At 45.1% G+C, this 26,662-nt stretch overlaps 1 protein-coding gene across 2 annotated transcripts; it reads right to left on the bottom strand.

Annotated features, from left to right (window-relative positions):
• Window positions 1-24,754, bottom strand: WIPI1 (WD repeat domain, phosphoinositide interacting 1). 2 transcript variants are annotated; one of them, XM_075177966.1, is made up of 13 exons: window positions 24,736-24,754; window positions 15,118-15,200; window positions 13,881-14,050; window positions 13,702-13,798; window positions 13,161-13,258; window positions 7,814-7,906; window positions 7,670-7,740; window positions 6,583-6,690; window positions 4,461-4,622; window positions 4,276-4,383; window positions 2,705-2,820; window positions 2,515-2,615; window positions 1-424 (listed from the first exon to the last, which is right to left on the bottom strand). In XM_075177966.1, the coding sequence occupies exons 2-13, from the start codon at window positions 15,182-15,184 to the stop codon at window positions 383-385; spliced, it is 1,233 nt and encodes a 410-aa protein (XP_075034067.1). In that variant the 5' UTR covers window positions 15,185-15,200; window positions 24,736-24,754; the 3' UTR covers window positions 1-382. The 2 variants fall into 2 exon arrangements, with proteins under 2 accessions (XP_075034067.1, XP_075034066.1); XM_075177965.1 differs by lacking the exon at window positions 24,736-24,754 and adding an exon at window positions 22,152-22,419.
• Between the last annotated feature and the right edge of the window lie 1,908 nt (window positions 24,755-26,662).

The raw sequence follows: 26,662 nt of genomic DNA on the forward strand, positions 1-26,662 counted from the left end.
TCGATTGCACAATTTTTATTAATTCATAATGTTTTTTTGCATTGTAAAATGCATTTTGGTTGGGTAAAATATTAGTGTACCAATACATACATTTAGATATTTAAAAAGGCGGCTTTCCTATATGAACATTTGTACAAATAAAATTGCATAAATTAAGGACAAGCATCTCTATAAAAGGATAAATACAAATATTACATGTAATATGTCTGAAATACGTTAGATAAATACACTATATTTATATCACACCCTTTGGCTGTGAATATGATACAATAAAATGACGGGTACCACGGTTATATATGCGTTCGTTTTAACCTCACACAAGCCGATCCTCCATATTTGGGCCAATTCCACGCTGGGGGCGATTCGGCTTGTTGGCATCTGGTCATGGCACATCGTCTCGCAGACCTCCGCGGCACAAACTTATCTACCAAAATCAAAACAAAACCGCCTTATTCTCCAGTGTAAAGGGTGTGTTATAAATAAAGCTGTTAGCATACAAACATGACATTACAGAGCGAGGCTCCGAATTGTGAGACAGCGCAGGTTCACTACGGGATGAAATATGGCGCAGTTATGTCACCCGCGCGGCGTCTTACTGTTCCACCTGGTTTGCGGAAATTGAAGAGACTTCCAGGAATACGGAGCACCCTGTAAATAGCTATATACTGACTGTATCTCAGATGTGGGATCATTGTTATTAGCACTTCCTTGCAATAAGTGGCATATTACTGAAAAGCAACATGGCTAGTAAACAGATATCAGTGAGTGCGAGATATTGCAGCTACAATGGAACACTGACACTTACGTTTGGCATTCCACTGGACCAATAATAATGTAGATAAAATAAAAGATAATGAGAGTAATAATACTATTACAAGTCCTCTGGCAATAGAAACATATATATGTATCTGTAAGGCAGGTATATGTAGGCTATCGAATGACCAGAGAAATACCCGGCCCAGGGTCTGACTGCTATTAATCTTCTATCCTTGTCCCGAAAGGGGTTGTCCCACTATCCGCATGTCATACCCAGTTTATCCAGCCATACAGAAATTATTCTGAGGTCAGAGGGTCAGGACTCCAATACAAGGAGCCTCAGGGCAGGACTATGACCAATGCATCATACACATATAGATAGAGTGGTTCCTTGCGTGAACACTGCACTCAGTAGCATGTAAGATATGATTGATAGACTGTATTCTCTCAGTCTCTGATCTCCTTATTATTCACCTCTCAGACTCTAAAGGGGTCATCTTAAAGTGCAACAAAACCCCACAAATACTGTGATACGCATCTCTGAAAACGTCAGCTGTTACATGTATAAAGTCACATACTGATGGAGGCAAGATGAATCCTTTAATAATTGCTCATAAATTTACATTTTATCTCACTAGCTGCAGCAAACTCTTACCGCCTCTAGGTGTCACTATTACCATTACTGTTGAGCTAAACCAGGCTTAAGTAACTTGTTCCTTTAATTACTGTTTGGCTACAAGCCCCAGCTGACTGGCAGGACATGCTGGTGGTTGTAGTTCTACAACAGCTGAGGAGACAAGCTATGAGATACTGGAATAGCCAATACAACATAATCCAGAAAAGGGGGAACAAATCACAGCTATTTCCCATAGTCCCAAGAATCTGCAAATCTTAGACAACATATGAAAACGGATTAACAAGATGACCGGGATTTCATACAGCTTGTTCTATATAACTCCACTCACAATCCCAGCCAATGTCTAGTGCCACCTACAGACTGACAGATGGTGCTGCAGCTGTGGGTGGTTCAGATTTGGCAATATAAAAAAGGTGTAATTTTCAGGATAGAAATCTAGAGGTTGTAGGGCCCCATGTATCACCATCCAGTCACTGGGTGCAGTAAGATGGATTAATGCTGTGTGTCTGCTTTGTACAGACAACACATCCCAAGCAGGAATGAGGGACAGTACACTGCAGGACTCTGGTAGCTCTTTATTAATACGGCATTTCATCTGGGCACCCTAAAAACACATTGTCGCCTAAAACAGCACTATGATAATAGAAAGTTGGGACCAACACAATACAAGGAAATAAGCCCCCTCACATCCCAAATTAACAGCGGACTCATCCGCCATCCATAACACTATATGTATATCTCACGAGTACACGCCCTGTACAAGTCAATGTCAAATCGCAAAGGCACCGCTGCTAGATATATTTATAAAACACTATTTCTTTATAGAAGGTAACCCTCATACAGCCAATGTCAGGATTGGCCCTTCCTGAAGCACTTTAGTAAACTGGTTGCTAAAACCTTTTTTTTTTTTACATTGTAATAAAATGCACCTTCTGGTGCTCAAAGTGTTGAAAATGTTGCAGAAACTTTATTTTGTACTAATCTGTAACATGCTCAGTACAGTCCAGGCCTTGGCTGATGGTTCAGTGTCTCTGGCTGGCCAGTGGAATGTAAGGCTTATATGCCACTTCCCCTACTCCCCCCCTTCAGTCTGACAGGGCTCAGGGACCCTGAATGCTCACAGGAGGGAACTCTTTTTCGTCGTCGAGGCAGACTGGTCCCACAGCAAACTCGTGTTCTGGAAGAAGTTCTCCCCGCAGGGCCCCTCCATCTTCAGAGTACCCTGAGGGCCACAAAGGCTTGTGTTAGAGAGCTGACACAGAGGGAGGAACGAGCACGGCCGGAGAGTCCACCAACGCTGATTTATCTTACCGGTCATGGCGGATGATGAGGGAACATTGCTTGGCCTGGCTACAGTGGCAGCGTAAGACACAGGAGCAGGACACTCTGATTCAACCTCAGTGTCTGACTTTCCCGAGCCCAGGAGGCTGTGACAGGAGGCAGAGAAGTAGCACCGGTTATAGAACAGATTGGTCATCTTTTTTAATCACACGGTTGTTTAGTCTACATTTGGCTATTTCTTACTACTTTATCACTATTATGCACACAGCAACCCAAAGCAATGAGAAAAAAAAACATTGAGAGAATGTTTTGCAGTACACACGCATCTTACCATGTCCAAACTTGATCAATCCAACCTGTAGAGTTGTAGATGTCAGAATCGATGGTTTTATTTAACCCCCTGTCCAAGCCTGGACTCAATACAGCAGCTCCATGTTTTTCTACCCCGGCATCCCCCAAGAGGACGGCCTCCCCGTTTTTCTACCCCGACATCCCCCAAGAGGACGGCCTCCCCGTTGTTCTACCCCGACATCCCCCAAGAGGACGGCCTCCCCGTTGTTCTACCCCGACATCCCCCAAGAGGACGGCCTCCCCGTTGTTCTACCCCGACATCCCCCAAGAGGACGGCCTCCCCGTTGTTCTACCCCGACATCCCCCAAGAGGACGGCCTCCCCGTTGTTCTACCCCGACATCCCCCAAGAGGACGGCCTCCCCGTTGTTCTACCCCGACATCCCCCAAGAGGACGGCCTCCCCGTTGTTCTACCCCGACATCCCCCAAGAGGACGGCCTCCCCGTTTTTCTACCCCGGCATCCCCCAAGAGGACGGCCTCCCCGTTGTTCTACCCCGGCATCCCCCAAGAGGACGGCCTCCCCGTTGTTCTACCCCGGCATCCCCCAAGAGGACGGCCTCCCCGTTTCTCTACCCCGGCATCCCCCAAGAGGACGGCCTCCCCGTTTCTCTACCCCGGCATCCCCCAAGAGGACGGCCTCCCCGTTTCTCTACCCCGACATCCCCCAAGAGAACGGCCTCCCCGTTTCTCTACCCCGGCATCCCCCAAGAGGACGGCCTCCCCGTTGTTCTACCCCGGCATCCCCCAAGAGGACGGCCTCCCCGTTTCTCTACCCCGGCATCCCCCAAGAGGACGGCCTCCCCGTTTCTCTACCCCGGCATCCCCCAAGAGGACGGCCTCCCCGTTGTTCTACCCCGGCATCCCCCAAGAGGACGGCCTCCCCGTTTCTCTACCCCGGCATCCCCCAAGAGAACGGCCTCCCCGTTTCTCTACCCCGACATCCCCCAAGAGGACGGCCGCCCCGTTTTTTCTATCCAAATTGCCCCCAATAAAACCAATTAATAAATGATAGAAACAATATAATAAATAATGAAAGTATAATAACAAACTATAATAAAGATAGAGAAAATATATAATCAAAAATACTATAGAAGTATATACATAAAAGTATGGAGGAGAAACGGGAGGTGAGGGATTATAAGGCAGTTTCTATGTTACTATAGCCTAATAAAAAGGTGGTCTCTATGCTACAATGTTCCAAAAACAGAATTTCAGCCCAAGCTAAACCCCCTCCACGCCGTATTGGTTACCTGTGTTTTTTTATTAAGACGCACTCGCCCCCATCCTGCGGGTCCAAGTTGTAGATATAGAGGTGGCCACTGGATGAGGTGACTAGGAGGCGGGGAAGTTTCTGTATTCTGGAAATAGAGGGGACTGGTCACCGATTAATGCCCGGTCATGCAGGGAACAATATAGGTGTCAGAAATATACCCACGTCACCAGGGTGCAAGCATTCTTGTGCCCGGAGAAGTTGAGACGTACGGTGGCAAACGCCCGGTCCTGGTTCATCATGTCCGACACCTGGGCTGGGAGGTAGTTTGAAGCTGCCATGAACATCTTGCCCATGTAGCCGCTCCAGGACGAGTTCTCCTCTGGTCTGGGGAACATTATAAAATAATGAGCAGTTATGTAGTCCGGATACTTGATAAATGCAATAAACAAGACAATAAAATATATAGAATGTATGACCTCAAACACAAAGTTCACAGATACTTCTTACTGACTGACCGTGCACCACTTACTTAAAGGGCTACAAGGAACATCGCCACCTTGTGGTAAGCAAAAGGCTTTTCACGAATGTACACTGCAATTGGTAGATTTACATTAATAAAAAATGCAAGGTTTCTTTTTAAAGGGCCACTAACCCCAAAACACAAGTCACTTTACATATGAATCTATTAATATTCACACATATAAGATTGGCTGTGACGGATTGTGAGAGGTTTCACATTGTAATAACACTTGCTGCCTGAGTACAAGCTACTGTTCTTTGTTATCAGCCGTTTCAGACTGAAGAGATCGACTGCAATGTCCTTAAAGTAAACCGGTCAACTAGACATTAGAGGCATCAATTTTGTGGGCTAAATGAATATTTATGAGCACGTAGCCTATCAACTGAATAGGAACCAGCACCTCATAAATATAAGTCAGGTCTCATAAATATTACAGGCAGCGCCTCAGTGATGTCACTGGTTCTTAGCCAATTGATTGGCTGTATATAAAAGGTTCAGCCCACAACATGTAAGCCTCCACAATCCCTAGGAGACAGCTCCACTTTCAATGGGATTACTGACAGGAAGTCTCCTGTGTGTAGGAAAATACCCCCCCACACCACCACATTTGTATCAGAGATATAACTAGTTCTGATACTATCCTCAAATCTTTACATATATATTTGTGAATGCTATTGGAAGCCTTTTTTTCTGTATAAAGTTGACTTGTATTTTTAAGTTTAGTGGCCTAGGAACATTAGTACAGATAAGCGCCCTCTGCTGGTCAACATCATGAGGCAACATCATGGCATTCTCCCTTTTGTAATCACCAGACGCAGCTCTGAAATCCGGCCTGAACAAGTTTACATTGCACATGGTTCCCAAACCGTTTATTGCACATTGTACAACCCCACCCAAACAGCACTTTGTAGAATCTATGAGAATAAAGCTACTTTAAAACTATGGAATATGTATAAGGAAAGCAAACATACAGGTAGGTCACTGGTTTTATAAAGTGGTATAGATAGTACGGTATATAAGAAACAAGATGGCCACTACCAAATTGTTTTTTTGGCACACCTAGGGGTCTGTGAGAGCTCATCCTTTTATCTTACCGTGCATATCTGGGGCTGGGAGGGGAGTATCAGAGGGCAGACGTGGGATGTAGATGTCATGCAGCATCCCAGAAACATAGAATGTGACGGCAGATAAGAACCACTTGGCCAATCTAGTCTGCCCATATTTTAACCTATGGTAACCTCAAACCCCATTTGATCCTTAGTTATTACATAGTTGGGAAGCCCACTGCCACTACAAGGAAGTAACCGGTGAGTAAAACTACTTTGTGTTGGATATTATAGTAGACAAGTTAACCCGTGCATGATACTCATGCATTCTAGTCAAATCAAGCTACTTAAGGTGTTCAAAAGGTTCTTGTCATGCATTTGGGCCTAGCCCAGGCCTCCTCAGGGGAAGAGCGTTACTTCCCGACGCAAGCGCCCTTTTTTAACGTGGTTTTGTCCACATGTCACCACCTCATCATTTTTCTCCATCACCTCATCCTTCATCTTCATCACCACATCCTTCATCAAGCTACTTAAGGTGTTAAAAACTCCCCACTGTCACCCCCGGCAACCCCCAACCACTCCCAACTGTCACTTCTCCTTCAAGAAATATATAGGTCAGTGTATAACTCTGCCCAGCAGATGGCGCTGCAGCTTGGTTTTTTTTCTCCCACACACGCCACTAGGCATTTATATAGTAGATACTGACGTTCTGTGGAACTAAGGGAGAGAGAAAGTGGATGATGCGAGTCCCCCGCAATCTGAAGAGAGTGGAACCCACCTTTCAGACAAATGCTCCAGCTTGAATATGTGCACGGTCTCCGTGTTGCTGGATACACACAGGAACTGAGAGTCTATACTGAACACCAAGGAACTGATACTGACGTACCTGCGGCAAGAAAGAGCACATGATACCACATCTCCAAGCCACCTGTAACGCTACCACGAAGACATGACACGCTAATCAGACGTATGGGGAATAATGGAATAGGCATCTTCACATTTAAGTCTAGAAATCAGATGACACAGAGTGTAAGGTCGTCATTATAAAGGTGACAAAGTGCAGTAACAGGAGGTAACTAGTACAAGGGAGTGGATACTGGTTAGATCAGTCTGTTGTAATGAATGCCAGAGCAGTGCCCATCTTGTTGCATTATAACCAGAGGAGAGCATGTACTCATTTAATATCGGACATTTAAAGCCAAAGTAAACCTGAGCAACATTATATATCGCCTGTCCTGCTGTGTATCTCAGTCGCAGATGTGTCCCCTCCCCTCTCTACGTATTACAGATATACAGCCCCAACCCCTTTAAAAAAAAAATAATTAAAAAAAAAGTGCAAAAAGGGATTAGATTTCAATAAGAGACTATAGAAGGTTTAGTAAATTTAACCCCCCAAAGATAAAGTGGAGGTGTTGCCCATAGCAACCAATCAGATCTAGTTATTTTCTAGACTGTACCTGATAAATGATAGGTAGAATCTGATTGGTTGCTATGGGCAACACCCCCCCCCCCCCTTTTCCTTTTTAGACGCTTTAGTAAATCTACCCCTAACAGTCTATTTTATTCAATTAACCTTGGAAAAACAAAACAAAACAAAATGTTCCACAAATGTGGACTTTTCCCTCTAAGAAAAGGCAAGGTGATCAGGATTGTGTACACATATACAAGAGGAGATTCTTAGGTGTATGATCGGAGTGGATAGTTAGGAGACGCATAGCACAGCGTAGATAATCACGGTTATCAATCTGCATCTAGCATGGTGACAGAACTGCAGATAGTGTATAGGAGAGATCAGGGACCGTACGGATGTTTCAGACTTGTGCTGTACAGGGAGAGGTATATATGGGACAGGTTACTGTTCTCACCTCTTCATTCCCCTCCTAAACTCACACAGTCTCTGCCCCTCTGGGATGGAAAACACCCGAATCACAGTACCCTGTAAGAAGAAGGCCGGTCAGCTGCTACAGGACACAGTGTCATAATGTAGAGTCTCTCTGTTTTATACTCACTTTCTCTGAAGCGCTGGCCAGTTTTGTTCCTGTAGAATTGAAGGCAATAGCAGCGAGTGGACCGTCATGGGCTGGGATAGTACATACTGTTTTCTGGCCGGAGGAGAGAAAGGACAGGTTATTACTTGTTGTGCTTTCTGCCTTTCAGATAGTACTAGCAGTCACCAAGACTTCTAGGATAGTGGTGTTACAAATGTGGAGTACAGAGAATGAACACAAATTATATTACACAGCTCAATGCGACAAAGGGGGAGCTGGTAGTAAAAGTAAGTATTAAGTTTAAGTTAAGCCTTACATCTTATCGTGCCATTGACGCCTGAAAAGAGATAGGGGGTCACCCCATGCCCATGCAATTGTGTTTCAGAGCACATTGTCTATGTGAGGTCTTGTAGTAATTTCTGTACCACAGTCCCCAAAACAACTTTCTCACACTTGGGGCCAGAGGCAGAGGAGGCTGGATCACAGGAACCCACTGCAAAGTGTTAATGTGGGGGAGGGGAAGGGGGGGGGGTACTGAAGCCATGCCTGCTATCAGACAAGCAGGGGATATAAGTTGTCTTTAGGGGTTTCCAGTTTTGTGCTTGGCTTGTGCTGTGTGATTTAGTTAAGCAGAATCTAGCGGGATATGTATGGCGAGTAGGCAGAACCTCTCCCCCCTGTGCCAGCCCCTCCAGATAAGCAAGAAACATGTGTAACCCGCACCTCCTGTGCCCGGAGAGTACCAGCATGAGAATTGGGGTAATATAGGGCTCCAAGCCCCCCCCCCCCCCCCACCCCGAGACGTGTGCATGGGCAGTACTGGCTGGAGATTACGGTTACTACCAGACTAAATAAAGAAGGTCATTTGAGCCAGGTGCTGGTGAACATCAGCATATCCTACCATATGCTATACAAGATTAAACTGGGCACCCTCAGTCCCCCTTCTTTGCAGAGTTATGAAGGGTACGTAACCGCACATATGTGGTCTGTCCACCCAAACAGACTTGGACATTTTGTGCTGGAGGCGCTTAAGGGTGGTTGGTGCCAATTCCATTGGCAGAGCTTGAAAAATAGAGAAGAAGTTTCAGAACAGTGCTCATCTTGACTGTTAGTGCGCTGAACCCACAAGATCAAATGTGAATTCCAAACGGTGTAGGTCTGCAGCTAAAGCTTTAAAGCACACAGAGCAGTTTGCCTCATATATTAGTTCAAACCACTTCATAAAGTAAATCCGGAGGTGTTTGACCATATGGACAGCAGGCAAAGCAGTTTCAGGAAGTCATTGGATAGCTCAACTAGTACAGGGGCTTGAACAACCATCTCAGGTGAGAGGTCGCTGTTGAGTCGGTTAGGCTGAGAATCCATAATTTTTGGGATGAGGTCAGGCATTGATCCATTTTGGAATTTAAAGCAAATATATTGTCAAATTGAGAGAAAAGGTTATAGAAGGACATGTAGAATTTTTGAGAGTCTTTGCGATTTTGGTAGGGTTGTAAGTAATTTGGCGATTTGCCTCCTTGTGTAAAGAGTTTTCCATTTCGGGTGCGCTTTGTTCTAAGATTGGAGGCTAGAGCACTGTGTGCGCTTTATCTTCTTGGTGGAACAATCGCAGCATCCTGGCTGCTCTGGTTGATAGAATCGTATTAAGTTGGTTAGATCTGCACTTCCAGTTTGGTTATCGGTAAACGCTCCTGTTTTTTCTGAGCACCCCCCTATATTTATGAAGTGTCCTCCTAGATTGGAGAGGGGAAGAGGTCAGTGATAGGTTATATGAGGAGAACTCACCGAGAGCGTTCTTATTTTCCATGACTATTTTAAGAGGAGAGACTTGTTGAGGAAAGTGCCAAGGGGTAAAGGACCATCATTACTACAGCATGATCTGACAGAGACCCAGGATTCCTGAAGGTGCTGTCTGGCCGTATCATTAACCAGAAATAGAAATACGTAAGAGACAGACAGAAATGGGCGCAACCTCGCTCCTATGAGTAGCGGATTTTCCAGGTGTCATAGAATCCACATCTTTTAACCAAGCCCAATAGTCTTTTGAATTCCTTCCAGGTGAAAGGGCTTTCTGTATGTATAAGCAGCAGTGGCCTAGTGGTTAGCACTTCTGCCTCACAGAACTGGGGCCATGAGTTTGATTCCCAACCGTGTTAGGTAATTTAGACTGTAACCTCTAATGGGGCAGGGACTGATTTGAATGAGTTCTCTGTACAGCACCACAGAATTAGTGGCGCCATATAAATAACTGATGATGATGAACTGATGATGATTGTACGGGAGCAACAAGTGGGGACTGTTTCCTCAGATTACGACCAGACCACGATAGCTTATCCAAAATAACTCCTCCAACTCAGAGGTGCCCAATCCCACATTACAGGCATACATCAATGTCACCATTAGGAAAGTTGGTTATATTATTCTATTATAATACTGTAGCACCCAGGGGACTGGTGAAGGAGCGATTCACCTTAATGGGGGCTCTGTTGTGGACTAGAAGTGCAGTCCCTTGTCACAGGTAGAGGAGAACTAAATCTGCTTTATAAGCTATTGAAGGGCCACCGTTCTCTTGAGTTATACACAGAGAAGTCTGGTCTTCCGCTTCTTCTATTACACCAGCATCACAGACAGTTACCAAAACAACTTCCTCAAGTACTAAAAACCAATGTTGCAACCAACTGTATATGTAACAATCTCTGTATCTTTATCTGTAGAGGAAAGTGACAGAACAGAACAGACACATTGCAGATTACATCATTAAGAGCCCTAGAGAAGACGGAGAGTGCTAAAGTATCTGCTTTGCCAACTGACAGCAAGATAAAAGCAGCATTGGAGATCATAATGGATAAACACCCAAATATTACAGCATAATAATGTGCATCCCATGGGCTAATCCTACTGCTTAAATGACATCATGAAGTTGGGCACTAAAAGATCTAACGAAGGATCAAACATAAAATATCCTTTTATTGTAACTATATTCTTTAAGCAAGAAGAAATTAATGCAAGGGAAAAAAATAAAATAATGAGTGCTACTCAAACACTGCAGTATGACTACATGGGGTGTAGTGGTGATCTCGTTTACTGAAATAAAAGGGGGCTCTTCAAGAAACAGAAAATGATCTTAAAAGTGCCCAGAGGGACAAAGCACTTGTCTTCAGAAGTCTGCTACAGACCTCACAAAGACTTAAGTCTTCAGCAATCACTGCATCTGAGTCAGACAGTGCACTTCTGTCATCTCTTATTAGATTGCTCAAGTAGTAGAATTAGCTGTTGTTTAGATTCTAAGGGGTACGTTTATCAAGCTGCAGGTTTGAAAAAGTGGAGATGTTGCCTATAGCAACCAATCAGATTCTAGCTGTCATTTTGTAGAATGTACTAAATAAATGACAGCTAGAATCTGATTGGTTGCTATAGGCAACATCTCCACTTTTTCAAACCAGCAGTTTAGTAAATATACCCCTGAGTGTATTTTCACTTCCAAGTACAGAATAAGGAAAAGTTATAGACTTTATTTACAGACTGGAAGAATTTGGTGCCAATACATACATGCTGTGGCAAATCTGGATCCAAGGTTTACAGGAAAAAAGGTTAGTGATGATTAATTTGTAATACAGTAAAATGCAGTAACACACTTAGGACTTTATATTAGAAAGGTACTTTCAGATGTTACAGAACACAGAAAATGTTCACATGTTGTATGTGAGGGAAGAGAGACAGATTGAATAGACATTCTAGTAGTGTAAAAATTCTGATGACTCCTGACAGTTTATGTAGCACAAAGCTGTGTAATATACCAACAGCGACTGTAGGCTGCACATGGTTTCATTATATCTCTACGAACCAGTTTCATCATTTCCCATCATCATGTCATATATTTGGTCTGGGGCTACGAAAACTGACATAATTATAGATTAGAGATGAGCGCACTCGGATTTCTGAAATCCGAGCCCACCCGAACGTTGCGGATCCGAGCCGGATCCGAGACAGAACCGGGTATTCCCGCCAATTGCAAAACTGAAACCGAGGCTCTGAGTCATAATCCCGCTGTCGGATCTCGCGATACTCGGATCCTATAAATTCCCCGCTAGTCGCCGCCATCTTCACTCGGGCATTGATCAGGGTAGAGGGGGGGTGTGTTAGGTGGTCCTCTGTCCGGCTATATCTCGTGCTGTTCAGTTCTGTGCTGTGCTCTGTGTTCTGCTCAGTCCAGTGGTGCTGTGTCCTGTGCTCTGTCCTTCTAACATTGTTATTTCCCCATTATTCCCAAATTAAAAAAAATTACAAAAAAAGTAATTATAAAAAAAAATAAAAAAAAATATCCCAAAACAATCCTGCAGTATAAGTCCATTGGTACTGCTATATTACAAAGTTCACTGATTCTGCAGTATAAGTCCATTGGTACTGCAATATTACAAAGTTCACTCATTTTGCAGTATAAGTCCATTGTTGTTACTGCCATATTACAAATTTCACTGATTCTGCAGTATAAGTCCAGTGGTACTGCTGTATAACTCCAGTCCAGTGGTACTCTCCTGTGCTGCGGATAATTTGTAAAAGCTTTGCCGAGTGTGTGTAGTTATGTATCACAGGTTTTAAGAAGAGTCACAACACTGACAACCTCTTAGAGAAACTGAGGGAAATAATCTCTCTGTGGCTCTCCCCACTTAGATTCTCCTGGGATTCGAATAACTGCCATTTCTAGTACTACCTTCTTTCTTTCTCTATTTAAAAAAAAACAAAAACTGTCATTTCTATTACTACGTTAATTGTTTGTGCAGTCACAAAAAAGAGGAACTGCGCCCTTAACTGCTATGTTGGTTTTAGACGTCCATCCGGTGTCCGCCATCTGTGCACTGGAATTCAGACCAGTTGAGGGTTTTATTATTATATTGTGGCCCCGGTACCAAATTGGGTACCGGGGCCACTCCACTACGCAGTCCAGAAAGCTACCTCGGTGAAACGTTTTTGACTAAAAATAATATTGTGAGGTGTGAGGGTGTTCAGAATAGACTGGAAATTAGTGGAAATGATTGTTATTGAATGTTATGGAGGTTAATAATAGCGTAGGAGTGAAAATAAGCCCAAAAACTTGATTTTGGAACTTTTTATGCTTTTTTCAAAATAAATCCAAATCCAAAACCTTAAACCTGAACCAAAACCTTTCGACAGGTGTTTTGCGAAACAAATCCGAACCCAAAACATCAAGCAAATCCGAACCCAAAACACAAAACATGAGACACCAAAAGTGTCCGGTGCACATCCCTATTATCGATAGCAACATTTCCACATCTAGGGGGACAAACATCTGTATATTGTACCATATACAATAACGTACACCGCATGGTTCTCGCATAGTCCCACTCACCAATATATTAGCGTCATAGACCATGATCTCACCCATAGAGGCGCTGCCAGGATACGCTAGGTAGGAGTTGGAATGGTTTATAGAAAGTGCACAGAGACCTGGATGGTGGAAGAGAGAATAATTACCCTCAGAACAAGAGATGTATAGAAATGTAATGATGACAATATGTCCCTTTTACTACAACTTCCTTATATGTGTTGTCAAATTATCTTTTCACGAAGATGAAAATGATGTCACAGCCTCCTCTCCCAACTTAACCCATCGTCTTCACCATACACGGGATAACCAGTCATCTCCACATAGCCCGCGTTGATCACCTTCTTGTCCCCATACACGGGTTAAGTAACCTACACGTCGTCTACAACCCGCTGGCACCGTCTCTTCACCATACAATGGTTACCAGTGACCCACAACTCTGAAGCATAGAGGGAGCACAGTTTCTCTACTGTGAAATAATGCTGTAAGCATTGCGGAAAGGTGACTGATCCTCTTCACACCTTTCCTTTACCCCACAGGTCATTTTTTACTGGATGTCACTTACCAGAGGCGTTTCGAGGAGTGTCCAGCAGAGTTCTCAGCAGCTTCATGTCTTTTATATTATGGATATAAATAGACTCTTCTAGACAAACCACCAATCTCTATAAAAAAAGAGCGAGTCCACCATCAGCAACCTCCTGCCCCCACAGGGTGTAAGACTCATTAAGCGATGCCGTCACGTACCTGCCGGTTCAGTCTGATGGACAGAATGTTGCCGGAGTAATTGTAGTTGCAGATTTCTGTGCCTTTCTTAAAGTGGAACACGTTCATCTGCCGAGGCTTGGAGTGACTGACGACCACCACCAAACTACTGGAGAAGAGCCGCTCCACGATGTAAACATCTGAGAGCTCATCTACAGTCATAGGAGAGAAGACCGAATGGGTCATAGAAATACCTACTAGAATCCGGGTCAGCCCGAGACCCCACATGATAAGCGCAACGCACACACATTGTCAATGGATTTAGAGGTGTCTTCAGACAGAACATGCATAGATATGTCATACCACGAGTCACGGTGGTCAGACAATGGCCTAGGTAGATTTATCCAATGCCCATAAATAACAATCATCTGTTCCAAAATAGACCTGCAATATACATACAACCACATGTCTACACATTCGAGTTAAGAGCATGTTTATCATGGTATTGGTGCTCCCAAATGAAGCTTATTCTTAATAAAATATTCTTTTTATTCCCCATGTCTCATCCCTGCCTCAATAACTTAGTTTACTACAGTAAAGGCCTCGACAACACTGGAGGCCCTCAAAGTAGGCTGTTAAAACTTACACTATATTCTAGTCCCTGACAGCTATAATTTGTTACAATCTACTATGCTACAAAAGCACATATAATATTCAATACTATAATATATAAAACATTATGCTTTATAAAGCAAACATCTTAGTCCAGACCCACAAAGCTGTGAAGAGCAGTAGAGGTCGCTGGACTGAGGTTATAGGGGGCAATAAAATCATTGAAGAACCCCATGGTACACTATTGGAATGTATATAATCTATGCAAAAGAACTTTTATTTCAAAACATTCCAAATTGGATTTTAATGAGCAATGAATAGCAGATAACATAACCCTTATCAAATAACTCAGATATTACCCTGTCGTATTGAGTTGGGTGAAATAAAAGTAAATATATGCATGACCTATCAATTTAAAATGTATTTTCTCCATCGAGTACTTCTGTTTTTGTGACGACCTCTTGTGTTGACAATAGGGCAGATATTCAGACATGTTTATCTATGTAATGCTTCACACTGACTGGACAAACCCCTGGAGCCCGGTGAGGACAACGCTATAGAGTTCTGTATGGACTCTCTCCATGTAACTCCAGCTGTGGAACTATTAGTGGGGTGATAAACCGCCCAATCTAATCTAACAACACCCCAGCGACAGCAGGATACTTACAGCTTTCATGGACCAGGTCAAGCTGCTCCACAGAGGACAGAGAAAAGAGCTTGTAACCAGTTTTCATCCCAATGGCCAGTGACCTGGAAAAAGGAATAAGATTGTATAGCTATGATAAAGACACGCGGGATGATTACCTTCAACATCAAGGGGTGAAATGCATTGAAGATCGATAGATGGTTGGTGGCTGAGCCTCACAATGTTCTTGCAGAGATTCTGCATGCTGGGCAGTTTAGAGAGCCCCCCCTAAAGAGAACTATACCTAGATGTGCATATTATTGATTCTATATGAATTTCTGAACATGTTATGCTTGTGTATTATTTGATTGAGAGGTTTGGCGTTTAGACATTAACTTTTGTTTTAGCTCCTGTCCAGAAGCACAGCTGAGAAGTGAGCTGGGGCCCAGCAGAGTTGGTTTCACGTTTTAAACAGAATTATGTACATTCATTAGAGGTATTACCGGGATCTATGTAGAGAAGTTTGATGAGTTTGCCACTTACTTTAAAGACAAAGTTGACACCATACAACAAGATTTCTCTACATGCCAAAATCCACATGTCCCACACCCAGCTTCTCCTGCACTCCCAAATCCACCCTCTCAGTAACGGAGGACAAAGGCTCTGCATTCATCTCATCCAACCCCACAACCTGCTTCCTCGGCCCTATTCCCTCTCAAATTCACTGCTCCCTCTCCCTTACTGCATACCTGCCTCTAGGGCACCTCTGCACTCAGTCTCTTCACTGGCACATTCCCAGCCTCCTTCACAAGAAATTACAAAAATCTATAAAAATACCAATAAATTGAAAATTACAATGCACAAAATAAAATTATATGAGGAAAACACTGGGAGACAGGGCCCTGCTTGTGAGAGCTTACATTCTTGAGGGGAAGGGCAGACACAGAGTGCGGGAGACTGAGCGGGAGAGCAAAGGTGGGGGATGGGGGGGGAGTGGTTGCGGGTTTTGTAGGCAAGGGCAAGGCATCTGTATTGGATTCTGAGTTGCCAGTATAGCGACTGGCAGGGAAGGGAAGGTAGAGGAATATGAATCAGATAACCGCGTTGAGGATAGATTGAAGTGGGAAACGACAGGAGGAATTAAGGTCAGAGAAGAGAAGGTTACAGAAATCAATGCGAGAGATAACGTGTGTGGATGGGAGAATTAGTTGCATCTAAGGTGAGAAAGAGCCTGACCCAGAAGATGTTACAAAGGTGGAAGGAGCAGGATTGAGAGAGGAACTGAATGTGGAGGGGTTAAAGAGAAGGAGTCAAGGATGACACCCAGGCAGCAGATCTAAAGGACAAGCGAGAAGGTGGTATTTTCAATGGAGAGGAGGGGAGAGGCAATAATTTATATCTCAGACATGTTCAGTTTAAGAAAGAGCTGGAACATCCAAGAAGAGAGATGGTTGATAGACAACTGGATACACAAGAGAGGAGGGAACAGTAGAGGTTGGGGGAGGAGAGGTAGATTGGGGCTTCGTCGGCAAAGGTGATATTGACGCTAAAAGCGTTGATGAAATCACAGAGTGAAGTGTCATGGGTAAAGAACAGAGGGCGAACAACGGACCTTTGGGAGACGCCGACAGGTTGTGGGAGTGCGGTGAGGTAGGAGGTAAACCAGTGTTCTCCCCAGAAAATTTTGCCAGCCAGGTGGCATTAAGAAGCAGCCGGGTGGGGGCAGTTGTAATACTTTGCAATAATAATGAAAAATGTTGAAAGTTATTGTCCACCCCTTCCAGGACTGGTCAGACTAGTGGTGAGTGGAGTAACACACACTGCTGGCTGTAGTGCTCATATAGTGCTTGTTATAATAGGAGAAACAATGGTTTATTCTATTATAATAGGACTATGTTGGGCTCCAAGAGCCGGGTGTAAAGTAAAAGCAGCTGGGTAGGGCACTCGGGAAATAGGTGCTGGGGAGAACACTGTAAACCATGTGAAGGCTGTATAGCAAATACTGATGGAGGGTTTGAAGAGAAGAGGGTGGTCAATGAAGTTGAATACCACAGAGGTCTAGAAGGATGAGTATGGAGAAATGACCCTTAGATTTGGCAGTGAGGAGGTCAGTTGTGAGGGTAATATTGATGGCGTTGAGGGTTCGAAAGCCAGAATTAAGTGCGTCTAGGAGGGAGGATAATTGTTGTGAGGCAATTGTAAACAACTCACTCAAAATGCTTGGAGGCAAAAGGGAGGAGGGAAAGGGACTGGTAGTAAGAGAGAAGAGAAAAGAGAGAAGCAGGGTCAAGGGAGGGCAAGTATGGGGGAGAGCAGAGCATGAATTTGCTGGCGTTATATAAATAAATGTTGATGATGATGTTTGAATGAGGAGGGGAAGGCACCAGAGGAGAGACAGTTTAAGGAGGTAGGTGATGTTGGAGTAGGCAACAGGAGAGAGAGAATAGAGGGGGTGTAAGAGCAGGTGGAGGAAGGGAAGGAGGAGAAGAGGACACTGTCTTTGGCCATAGAGATGGGGGAAAGGAGAACAAGGTGTGTAGGCCAAAGGGAGAGGGGGTGGGGAGAGAGGAGCCTGAAGGGAAGTAGAGGTCACTGTGAATGCACTCTAAAGGGTAGCAGTCAAGTGCTATGATGGAGAAAGAGGGGAGAGGGGGGCAAGAAGGGCTGGAGGATTGGGGGTAAACTAGTAAATTGTAATTAGGCAGCATGGATGCTTAGTGGCTAGCACTACTACCTCACAGCATTCCAGTTATCAGTTCAATTCCCGACCATATTCTTAGCTGTGTGGAGTTTGTATGTTCTCCCTGTATTTGCTTTGGTTTCCTCCGGGGCCTCTGGCTTTCTTCCAAAAACATACTAGTAGGTTAACTAGCTGCTATCAAACTGACCCTAGTCTGTGTGTGTTAGGGAATTTAGACTATAAGCTCCAATGGGACAGGGACTGATATGAGTGCATTCTCTGTACAGCGCTGCAGAATTAGTGGCACTAAATAAATGATGATGATGATGATGATGATGATGAATTTGAAATAGAACTGTTTAGAGAGCACATAACTGTATGAGAAAATGAATTTGAAGTGAAGGAGGTCAGCATAGGAGGGCTATTTCTTCCAAAGACGCTCGGCAGTGCAAGAACTCTGTACAGCGCTAAGGAATTAGTGGCGCTATATAAATAAATGAGGATGATGATAGCAGATTGTTTCAGAATGCCAAGGGTGGGGGCCACTGTAGTCTAATAATGACAGACGGAGCAGTAGAGTCCAGGGCATAGGTAAGGATGCTATTATAAAGGGAGACAGTCTGATCAGGGCAGGAGAGGATCGTGATAAGGGAGAGAAGAGTGTCATGGTTGAACATCGTGAGTGACCTCAGGAGAAGGGGGAGGTGAGGAGGGTGGGTGATGCTAAACAGAGGAGATGGTGGATAGAGATAAGGAAGGGGGAGTTGCTGAAGTGAGAAACACCACAAAGATGGGAAAAGACCAAATCAAGGAAGAGGCCACTGTTGTGGAAGGGGGAGGAGAGAGGCCAAATTAGGTATAAGTTCAAAGGCTGTGAGGTTGTGGGATCGTCAATCAATATGTTGAAGTCTCCCAGGATGAGGAAAGGGAGCCCAGAATAGAGGGAGCATGGGAGCCAGGCAGAGAAGTTATCAAGGAACCCTTGGGGACGATAGGTGATGGTAATGTGGAAGTGGACAGGGTGGATGGAGGAAAGCTCAAAAGGAGAAGGAAATAGAGGGTTCATTGGGAATAACAAGTAGGGGGATAGCAGGAACCCTACCAGCCACTCAGGAGTTTGATGGAGGTCAGGGATGGTTGCCAGCTTCCTTCTCACCATCAGTAACCAACTGTTACTGACCACTCCTACTGGTGTCACCTTGCCACCAGACACTCACCGACTGCAAATGCCAACTGCGCAATTGTTGTAGGAGAATTTGGCTGCCACCACTGGGCTCCTTTACGTCACCTAAAACCGCGTACTTCTGGGGTACCTGGTATAGCTGCTGTAATGCCTCTTTGCTGTGCGCTGTCTGGTACCTCCCGACTGCTTACTATGGATCAGGACTGCTGGGTAGCGTGCAGAGCAGTGACAGAGATGCTGGGTTCAACACAGGACAGTCAGGGAACGGATTAGAGTGTAAGCTCTTATCTGTTGGTCACAGGATACAGCAGGCAATAGTCGCAGGCAGAATCTTCAAGCAGTGATGTTTCATTGCTCAAGAGTCCTGACAAGGACTTTTAAACACCAGTTTGTGGTACTAGTGATCATCCAGAAGTCAGATGGAAAATTATACATTACACTGTCAAACAGTGCTCCTTTTATACAGATTTACACACGTTGTTAGGGGATAGCCCAGACCCCTGATCCGACCAGGCACCGAGACGTCTGATAACACATTAGAGAATTTAACATCAGGATATAATCTAATCTTGCATCTAACACAATATAACTCTCACATCAACCTGATTTCCTCAAATTTGCTGTCTATATTGTTAGGAGGTTTCCTATCTCTCTAACAAGACATGGTAACAGTTAATGACCCCCTGCCAGGCCTTCAGGCCAAAGCAGGTGTTTGTCACTTCTGAGATGAAAAGAATTAAGTGACTTAATTTAGGATTTCCTTTCCTCCTTTCGACCACAAACACATTTCCTCCACCATGGCTACTGCTTCAGAGATCAGTACATACCCGATACACAAATATAAACACAGTCAAAATCAGTACATTTGCAAGGATATAAATTGGCGCACTGCGCTAATAATTTAAATGTATTTATACAATAAGTTGTTTACAGCTGATTCAGCCACATACGCTAAACATTGTTGCAATTAAATATCCTTAATAAACCCAGATGTTGACCCAGGTTCTCTCCAACTGTTACCCTATTTCCCTCCTCCATCTTGCCTCTAAACCACTTGAGTGACTAGTGTAAACTGCTTATCTCGCTTTCTCTCCTCTTACTACTTTCTTCACTCTCTACAATCAGGCTCCCATTACATTCCACTGAAACTGAGCTCACAAAAGTAATCAATGATCCACTTACAGTAAAGTCAAAGGGTCACTTCTCCATATTCGTACTCTTGACCTCTCTGCTGCTTTTGACACCACTGATCATCCTCTTCTACTAGACATTCTTATCTGCATTGTTCAGTTGTTTCCTGGGTCACTTACAATCTTTGCAACCGCTCTTTCTGTCTCTCTACCTCTGGCATAACATCCCCTCCACTACTACTATTTGTTGGAATCCCACAAGGCTTTGTGCCACAGACATCTGATTTCTCACTGTATACCTGTTTGTATTAGTGAACTAATTCAATAATTTAGCCTCCAGTACAAGATCTACAATGTCATCACTGAAACCTACTTCTACCACCCTCTCTCTTTCTCTACTATCTTGTGTGGTCAAATGTATGTCTGTTATCTCTACATGGATGTCACAACATTACAGAGTTCAACATGTCCAAAATAGAGCTTTACATCGTTCCTCCTCTCAGAGACACTACATCCCCTCAAATCAACCTCACTCTCAATACCACAATCATTTCCTCAGTTTCCCAAGCCTGCTGCCTGTATGTCACCCTGTACTCTGCTTTAAGCTGGGTACACACTACAGAGTTTTCATCCAATAATCGGCTCAATCAGCCGACATACGACCGCTCGTTCAAAAGTCGGGTCAGTGTGTGCAGGGACACGATGGTCGAAAGTCTGCCCAAATGGACGATTGTCGCCTCATTTGGTTGGTCGTACAGTTTAATATTTTCGTTCTAATCTTGTTTCCGTTGTGTAGTGTGTATAAACTTCCGACCGATACACAACAGTGAGTACGAAATTACAGTCATTGCTCACGACAACATGGCTGTAAAAAGTCGCTAAAGGGACGTCCGCTCTTCCCTTTATCTTCCTAAACAAGGCTAGTGTGTATGCAGTCCATGGACCGAGCGATCGGACCATCGATCGCATGTAAAAATCGCTCGGCATAAAAAGTTGGTTGAAATTTCTGTAGTGTGTACCCAGCTTTACTCAGTCTCGCTCGTAATCCTGTCACCCACGCCTTCAATTACTGCCAGAAAATGCATTTTCTTGCCCAAGACGAAAGAAACATCATATCCACCTGTGCCTGCTTCAGTCAGTCCTCAATTCCACAGCAAGACTGACCTTCTATTATGCCCTACACCCACCGTTCCACCCTGCAAAGACCTACACTGGTTACCCATATCCACCTGTCCACATCCTTTTGGCCATGTAGTAAATAATAGTGGTGCAGCCCTCCTCTTCCCCAGTATACTATAATAAAGGTGCAGCCCCCTCCTCCCAGATATAGCAATGGTTCGGTCAAAGTATTACATGCAAAGCTGTTTGTACGCCATTCACGCCATTTTGGAGGGCAGGAGGGGGCAGGGCGAGGACAATCGCATCATTTTGGCCCCGCCGTCCAGTCCCACCCCCTCTCCCAGAGTTGGCAAGTATGGGGTATACAAGTGGATCTGATTGTAGAACTAATGGTACAGTCCCCTCCTTCATGGTATAACTGCACAGCACAATGGCTTAGTGGTTAGCACTTCTGTCTCACAGCACTGGGGTCAATTCCCGACCATGGACTTATCTGTGTGGAGTATGTATGATCTCCCCGTGTTTGCGTGGGTTTCCTCCGGGTGCTCCGGTTTCCTCCCACAGTCCAAAAACATACTGGTAGGTTAATTGGCTAGTGTATGTTAGGGAATTTAGACAGGGACTGATGTGAGTTCGCTGTACAGCGCTGAGGAATTAGTGGTGCTATATAAATAGCTGATGATGATTAATGGTACAGCCCCCTCCTCCCCAGTATAATATAATAATGGTACAGCCCCCTCCTCCCCAGTATAACATATTAATGGTACAGTCCCCTCCTACCCAGTATAATATAATAATAGTACAGCCCCCTCCTCCTCCAGATATAGCATTATTAATGGTACAGCCCACTCCTCCCCAGTATAATATAATAATGGTACAGCCCCCTCCTCCCCAGTATAACATATTAATGGTACAGCCCCCTCCTCCCGGGCATAGTGTGATAGTGGTACGGTCAGGGTATTACGTGCAGTCCTGGTTGTAGGACAGACAGCAGACCTCCGGTCCATCTGCCTCTGCTGCTCCTCCTCCGGCCTCCATATCATCCGCTCCGGTCCGGCCCGGACTCACCACTCACAGTTTCCACATCCGCAATAAACAAATAACAGCTGACAGCGTCTCTCCACCCCCCCCGTATTTTCATTGGCTAGCGCTGGCAACACTGTCACCCCCTATAGCCGTCATAGGTTAGGGAGTTTTCCAACCAGCCAATCAACGCCACATTTCTCTCAGCAGACAGCGTCCCGTAAGTCACGGGACTGCCGGAGTGGGCGCCATCAAGCCCGCCCCTTTTCCAGCAGGGCCGCTTCTGATTGGTAAACGGGTCCACGAGGCAGGAGATTTATTGGTTCTCAGACCCCACGTTGCCAACATACAATCCATCGCTGATTGGTGACCATCTTGGTTCTTTGTTCCCCAAGTGGAATCTTTAAAGTGTTGATTACACTGGAGGTGGCCATTTTGTGGGTTGTATTCATATTCTTTAGTTTAGAGCATAAGCCTATCAGTTTATTAGCAAATCCAACTACATACCTCTCTACTGTCCCCATTAGAGGGGACTGGCCTGTTAGTCAGGACTTTTGTGCAGACTGCTGGAATGTTGGGCGGTATGTCTTGCATAGCTCCACTCTGCGGTCTCTGGGTGCCAGAGGTGATATAGAGAGGGGTGTTGGGGTGACCTAGAACGTCAACATTGCTAGACATACCCCCAGGTGGTTTGGCCTCTACCCCTCTGAAAAGAGAGGGGCATGGATGTATTTTGCTTCCGAAATGCAGAATGTTGGAAGGTATGCGGCCAAAGGGCTGGGGAGCAAGACTCCTCAGCCCATACTTGCCTACTCTCCTGGAATTTCCGTGAAGTTTCCAAATTTTGGGTAGTCCTCACCTCATATTCTCTGGTGGAGTTGGAGCTTAATGACGCATCAAGCCCCCCTCCCTCAGCGCATGCTGTGCAATGCCGTGAATTTCTGCATTTCATAGTAGGGGGCCCCCCTCATCAACTGGTCACCTGACCTCCCCTCCTGGAGATTTTAAAAGTATGGGGTAGCCCAGTGACCCAGGCCAAGGTAGCCCACTGCGGGACCAGCCCAATGGGGGCAGATGTCCCCCAGCCTGGCAAGCCCCTGTATGCAGCTAGAATAAGCATTGCACCTGGAAATAAAGTTTTTGTGCTTTCGGATGAGATGGGGGCAGAGTAATGTAAAAGACACAACCTGATTTACAGCGTGAACATATTTGCCTACATTTCTGAGCTCTCCTCGGAGAGAGGAGGATGGGAGCTCTGTGAAGTCAGGTGGGTCTTAAAGACACGATTTGCGACATCACACTCCACCCAATACAGTGCGATGATACAAAATGCACCATTGTTCCATGGTGGCCGGAGCGTGATGAGGCAAATCACGTTTCACTCTGTGTTGCGCCCACCATATCTCATACTGGCAGGGCATCATGAAGATTGCCAGACTCTCTCAGGAGCCCAGGAGAACACCCACTATTTTGGACGTCTGACAATTGACAATTATGGTTGTGAGGGGGTACAGCAGGGCCGTAACTAGGGCTGTGCGACAGGGGCGACCGCCCAGGGCGCAACACTGAAGGGGGGCGCAATGTAGTAATATTTTAGGTTAATTTGGTTAAAATGGAGGGGTAGGGGGGCGGCATTTGTCTTTCTCGCCCAGGGCACTAGAATTCTAAGTTACGGCTCTGGGGTACAGCCTAGCCCAACTCTAAAAGCAGTGTAAAAATAGAGCAGGGCAGTACGTGTGTGCAGTATGTAAGAACCTGCAATATTTTCCCTGCATGAAACACAATTCTAAATTTTGCATTTCCATCATTGCAGCGCAACATAGTTTGCTCAGCTGCAAGGCAACATTTTCATCTTGATCTAAATTTGCCCCCAAATTATTGGAAGTTATATAACAAGGACAACATTGCACAGTATGTAAGAAACTAGACATGCTAACATCATCAGTTGAGAATTGGCCATGACATCATGCCTTATGCCTTCATAGTGGCTGGCCCCACCCCAGGGATCAGCCACCTTATGGCATTTGCCACACAGATCAGCTGTTCATCGCACTTTTTTCCCTTTTCTCCCGTCTGTATGGGGTAGCAAGCCGCCCAGCACCAGTGGTGAGCACACTGTGCTGCATTAACGGTCAGCGTCAGGGGCCCTCTTAAGCCCCCTGCTGTTGTGACTGCTGACAATCCATCTTGGTAAGTCCAAGAAATATGTCTGTGTGCCTTTCGTAAAAGCGGCTGATACAGTTTGAAATCATGAAAGGAATAGAATGTTCAGTCTGGTACACTTACACTGTGGCGTTCCATGGGGCATATTCCATCGTTGAATATGCCTGCGGCGTTAAAACTATTACCGGTATTACAGTAATAGTAAGCCGGATTTCAGCTCGCAGCTCCCTGAGCCGCGAGCTGAAATCCAGCGAGAACAGTACCGTAATACCGGTATTTACGCTTCTCCGTGATCCTGGATCTGTGATTAGTCTGCCAGTTTCCTGATTGATACCTGTTCTGACCTCTGCCTGGATACCAACCTTGCTTGCTTGTTTGCTCGTGGCCCTGACTTCTACTTGGATTCGGACTCTGCCTTTTCATCTGAGAGATCTCCACCCATCCGCAGGGTCGTGGTGCCAGCTATTTGCTCCATCAGACTCACCTGTGTCTGCAGTGTTTTTTGCAGATTTACTGCTCTATCTTGCTCTGACATTTTCCCTGTCACTGTGCTGCTCTCTAGCTCCACCTCACTCAGGCCACAGCTGGTACTACACCTCTACTCCACAGTGCCAATCTGTTATACTGGTGGAGGTTGGTTCTGCATTCTGTTGCTAACTCAGCGTTCCTGCTTTTCTCTGGTCCAGGATTATTCCTGCTCAGCATCCCCCTGTCTAGTCCCTAGTCCTCTGTGGTGCCTACCTACCAGAGTTGAATTATCACTAGTTGAGAATAAGTCCTGGGGTCAACCGAGTACCCGCGAACATATGTGGTTCTATGGGAAAGGGGGTTGCTATAGGTGAAGCTCTCGTAAACAACAGGTTCTGATAACTAACCTCATAAGGTGATTCTTGACATTTTGGCAAGATGAATGTCACTGAATTGCAGAGATGGCTGCTAACTGGTATAAGCGCAACTGAACAGGGAGGCGTGTAGTCTAACGTACCCCCGGTATTCACCAGGGACACCCACAAGGTAGTTTGGGCTTAGCTGCCGAGTTTACAGTCATTGGTGTAGTGACAGTAGTAGACAGGTGTAGCCAGACGGTCCAGGTCAAAGCCAAACGAGCAGAGCGGTACACAGGGAGGATCCAGAGAGTAGCAGGTCAAGCCAAATAATCAAAACAGCCGAGCACCAAGGTACCAATTCGTAACACATGAGAGTAGTAGGAAGCAAGCCGAGTCAGAACCGAAGATCACTGGATCAGAAGTAACAGAAGACGCTGGAGTAGGGAGTGTACCAATACTTTGGCACCCTAATGGTGCCAGAGGAGACTTGGCGGTCAGACACGCTGACAGGTGAGCGGGGAGAGCGTCCCGTTGCGGGACGCAAGCTTGATGGGCATGAGCACGCACATCGTGCAAGAAAACAAGGGAGTGTCCCGTTGCGTATCAACGGCACGCGGCTATCAATTTGAACATTGGTCTGGGGATGGTATTCCAAGGAGAATTTTAGATTGATTCCTAGATTATTGCAAAAGGATCTCCAGAATCTTGAAATGAATTGTACACCCCTATCGGAGATCATCTCAAGGGGACAACCATGGATACGAAAAATATTTTTAATGAAATGAGTAGCTAGTTAGATAGCAGATGGCAACTTCTTAAGAGTGACAAAGTGTGCCCATTTAGAGAAACGATTGACCAACACCCAAATAGTATTGAAGCTATGGCTATTGGGGAGGTAAGTAATAAAGTCCATGCACAAGGAGAGTCTGGAACAGGGAGTGGAAGAAGAAGCCCGGCTGCAACAAACTTGTGAACATCAGCACTCAAGGAAGGCCACCAATAGCTGTAGGACAAAAGGGCAATGGTCTGCTTAACCCCAGCATGGCCAGCAAATCTGGAATCATGAGCCCAAGCTAACAGTGTAGAGCGACGATGGGTCTCCACAAAAAAACATCCAATGGGGGGTGTCTTAACTGAGGATTTAGTCAATGCCAGAACCTTCAGTGGACTAATGATAAGTCTTATGTCCGAATGGCTGGAATTTGAAGGATCAAAAGACCTGGACAGGGCATCAGCCTTGGAATTTTTAGACCCGGCACGATAAGTCAAGATCAACTGGAATCTAGAAAAAAAAATTGAGCGGCGGGCCTATTGAGGGTTAAAGCACTGGGCAGATTCCAAATAAGTTAGGTTCTTATTAACCGTGAATACAGTAATAGGATGGAGAGCGCCCTCAAGAAGGTACCACCATTCTTCTAAAGCTCTTAATGGTCAGAAGTTCATAGTCTCCGATGCTATAGTT

The sequence above is a fragment of the Mixophyes fleayi genome, chromosome 6 (assembly GCF_038048845.1).
Source record: "Mixophyes fleayi isolate aMixFle1 chromosome 6, aMixFle1.hap1, whole genome shotgun sequence".
Classification (NCBI taxonomy): Eukaryota; Metazoa; Chordata; class Amphibia; order Anura; family Limnodynastidae; genus Mixophyes; species Mixophyes fleayi.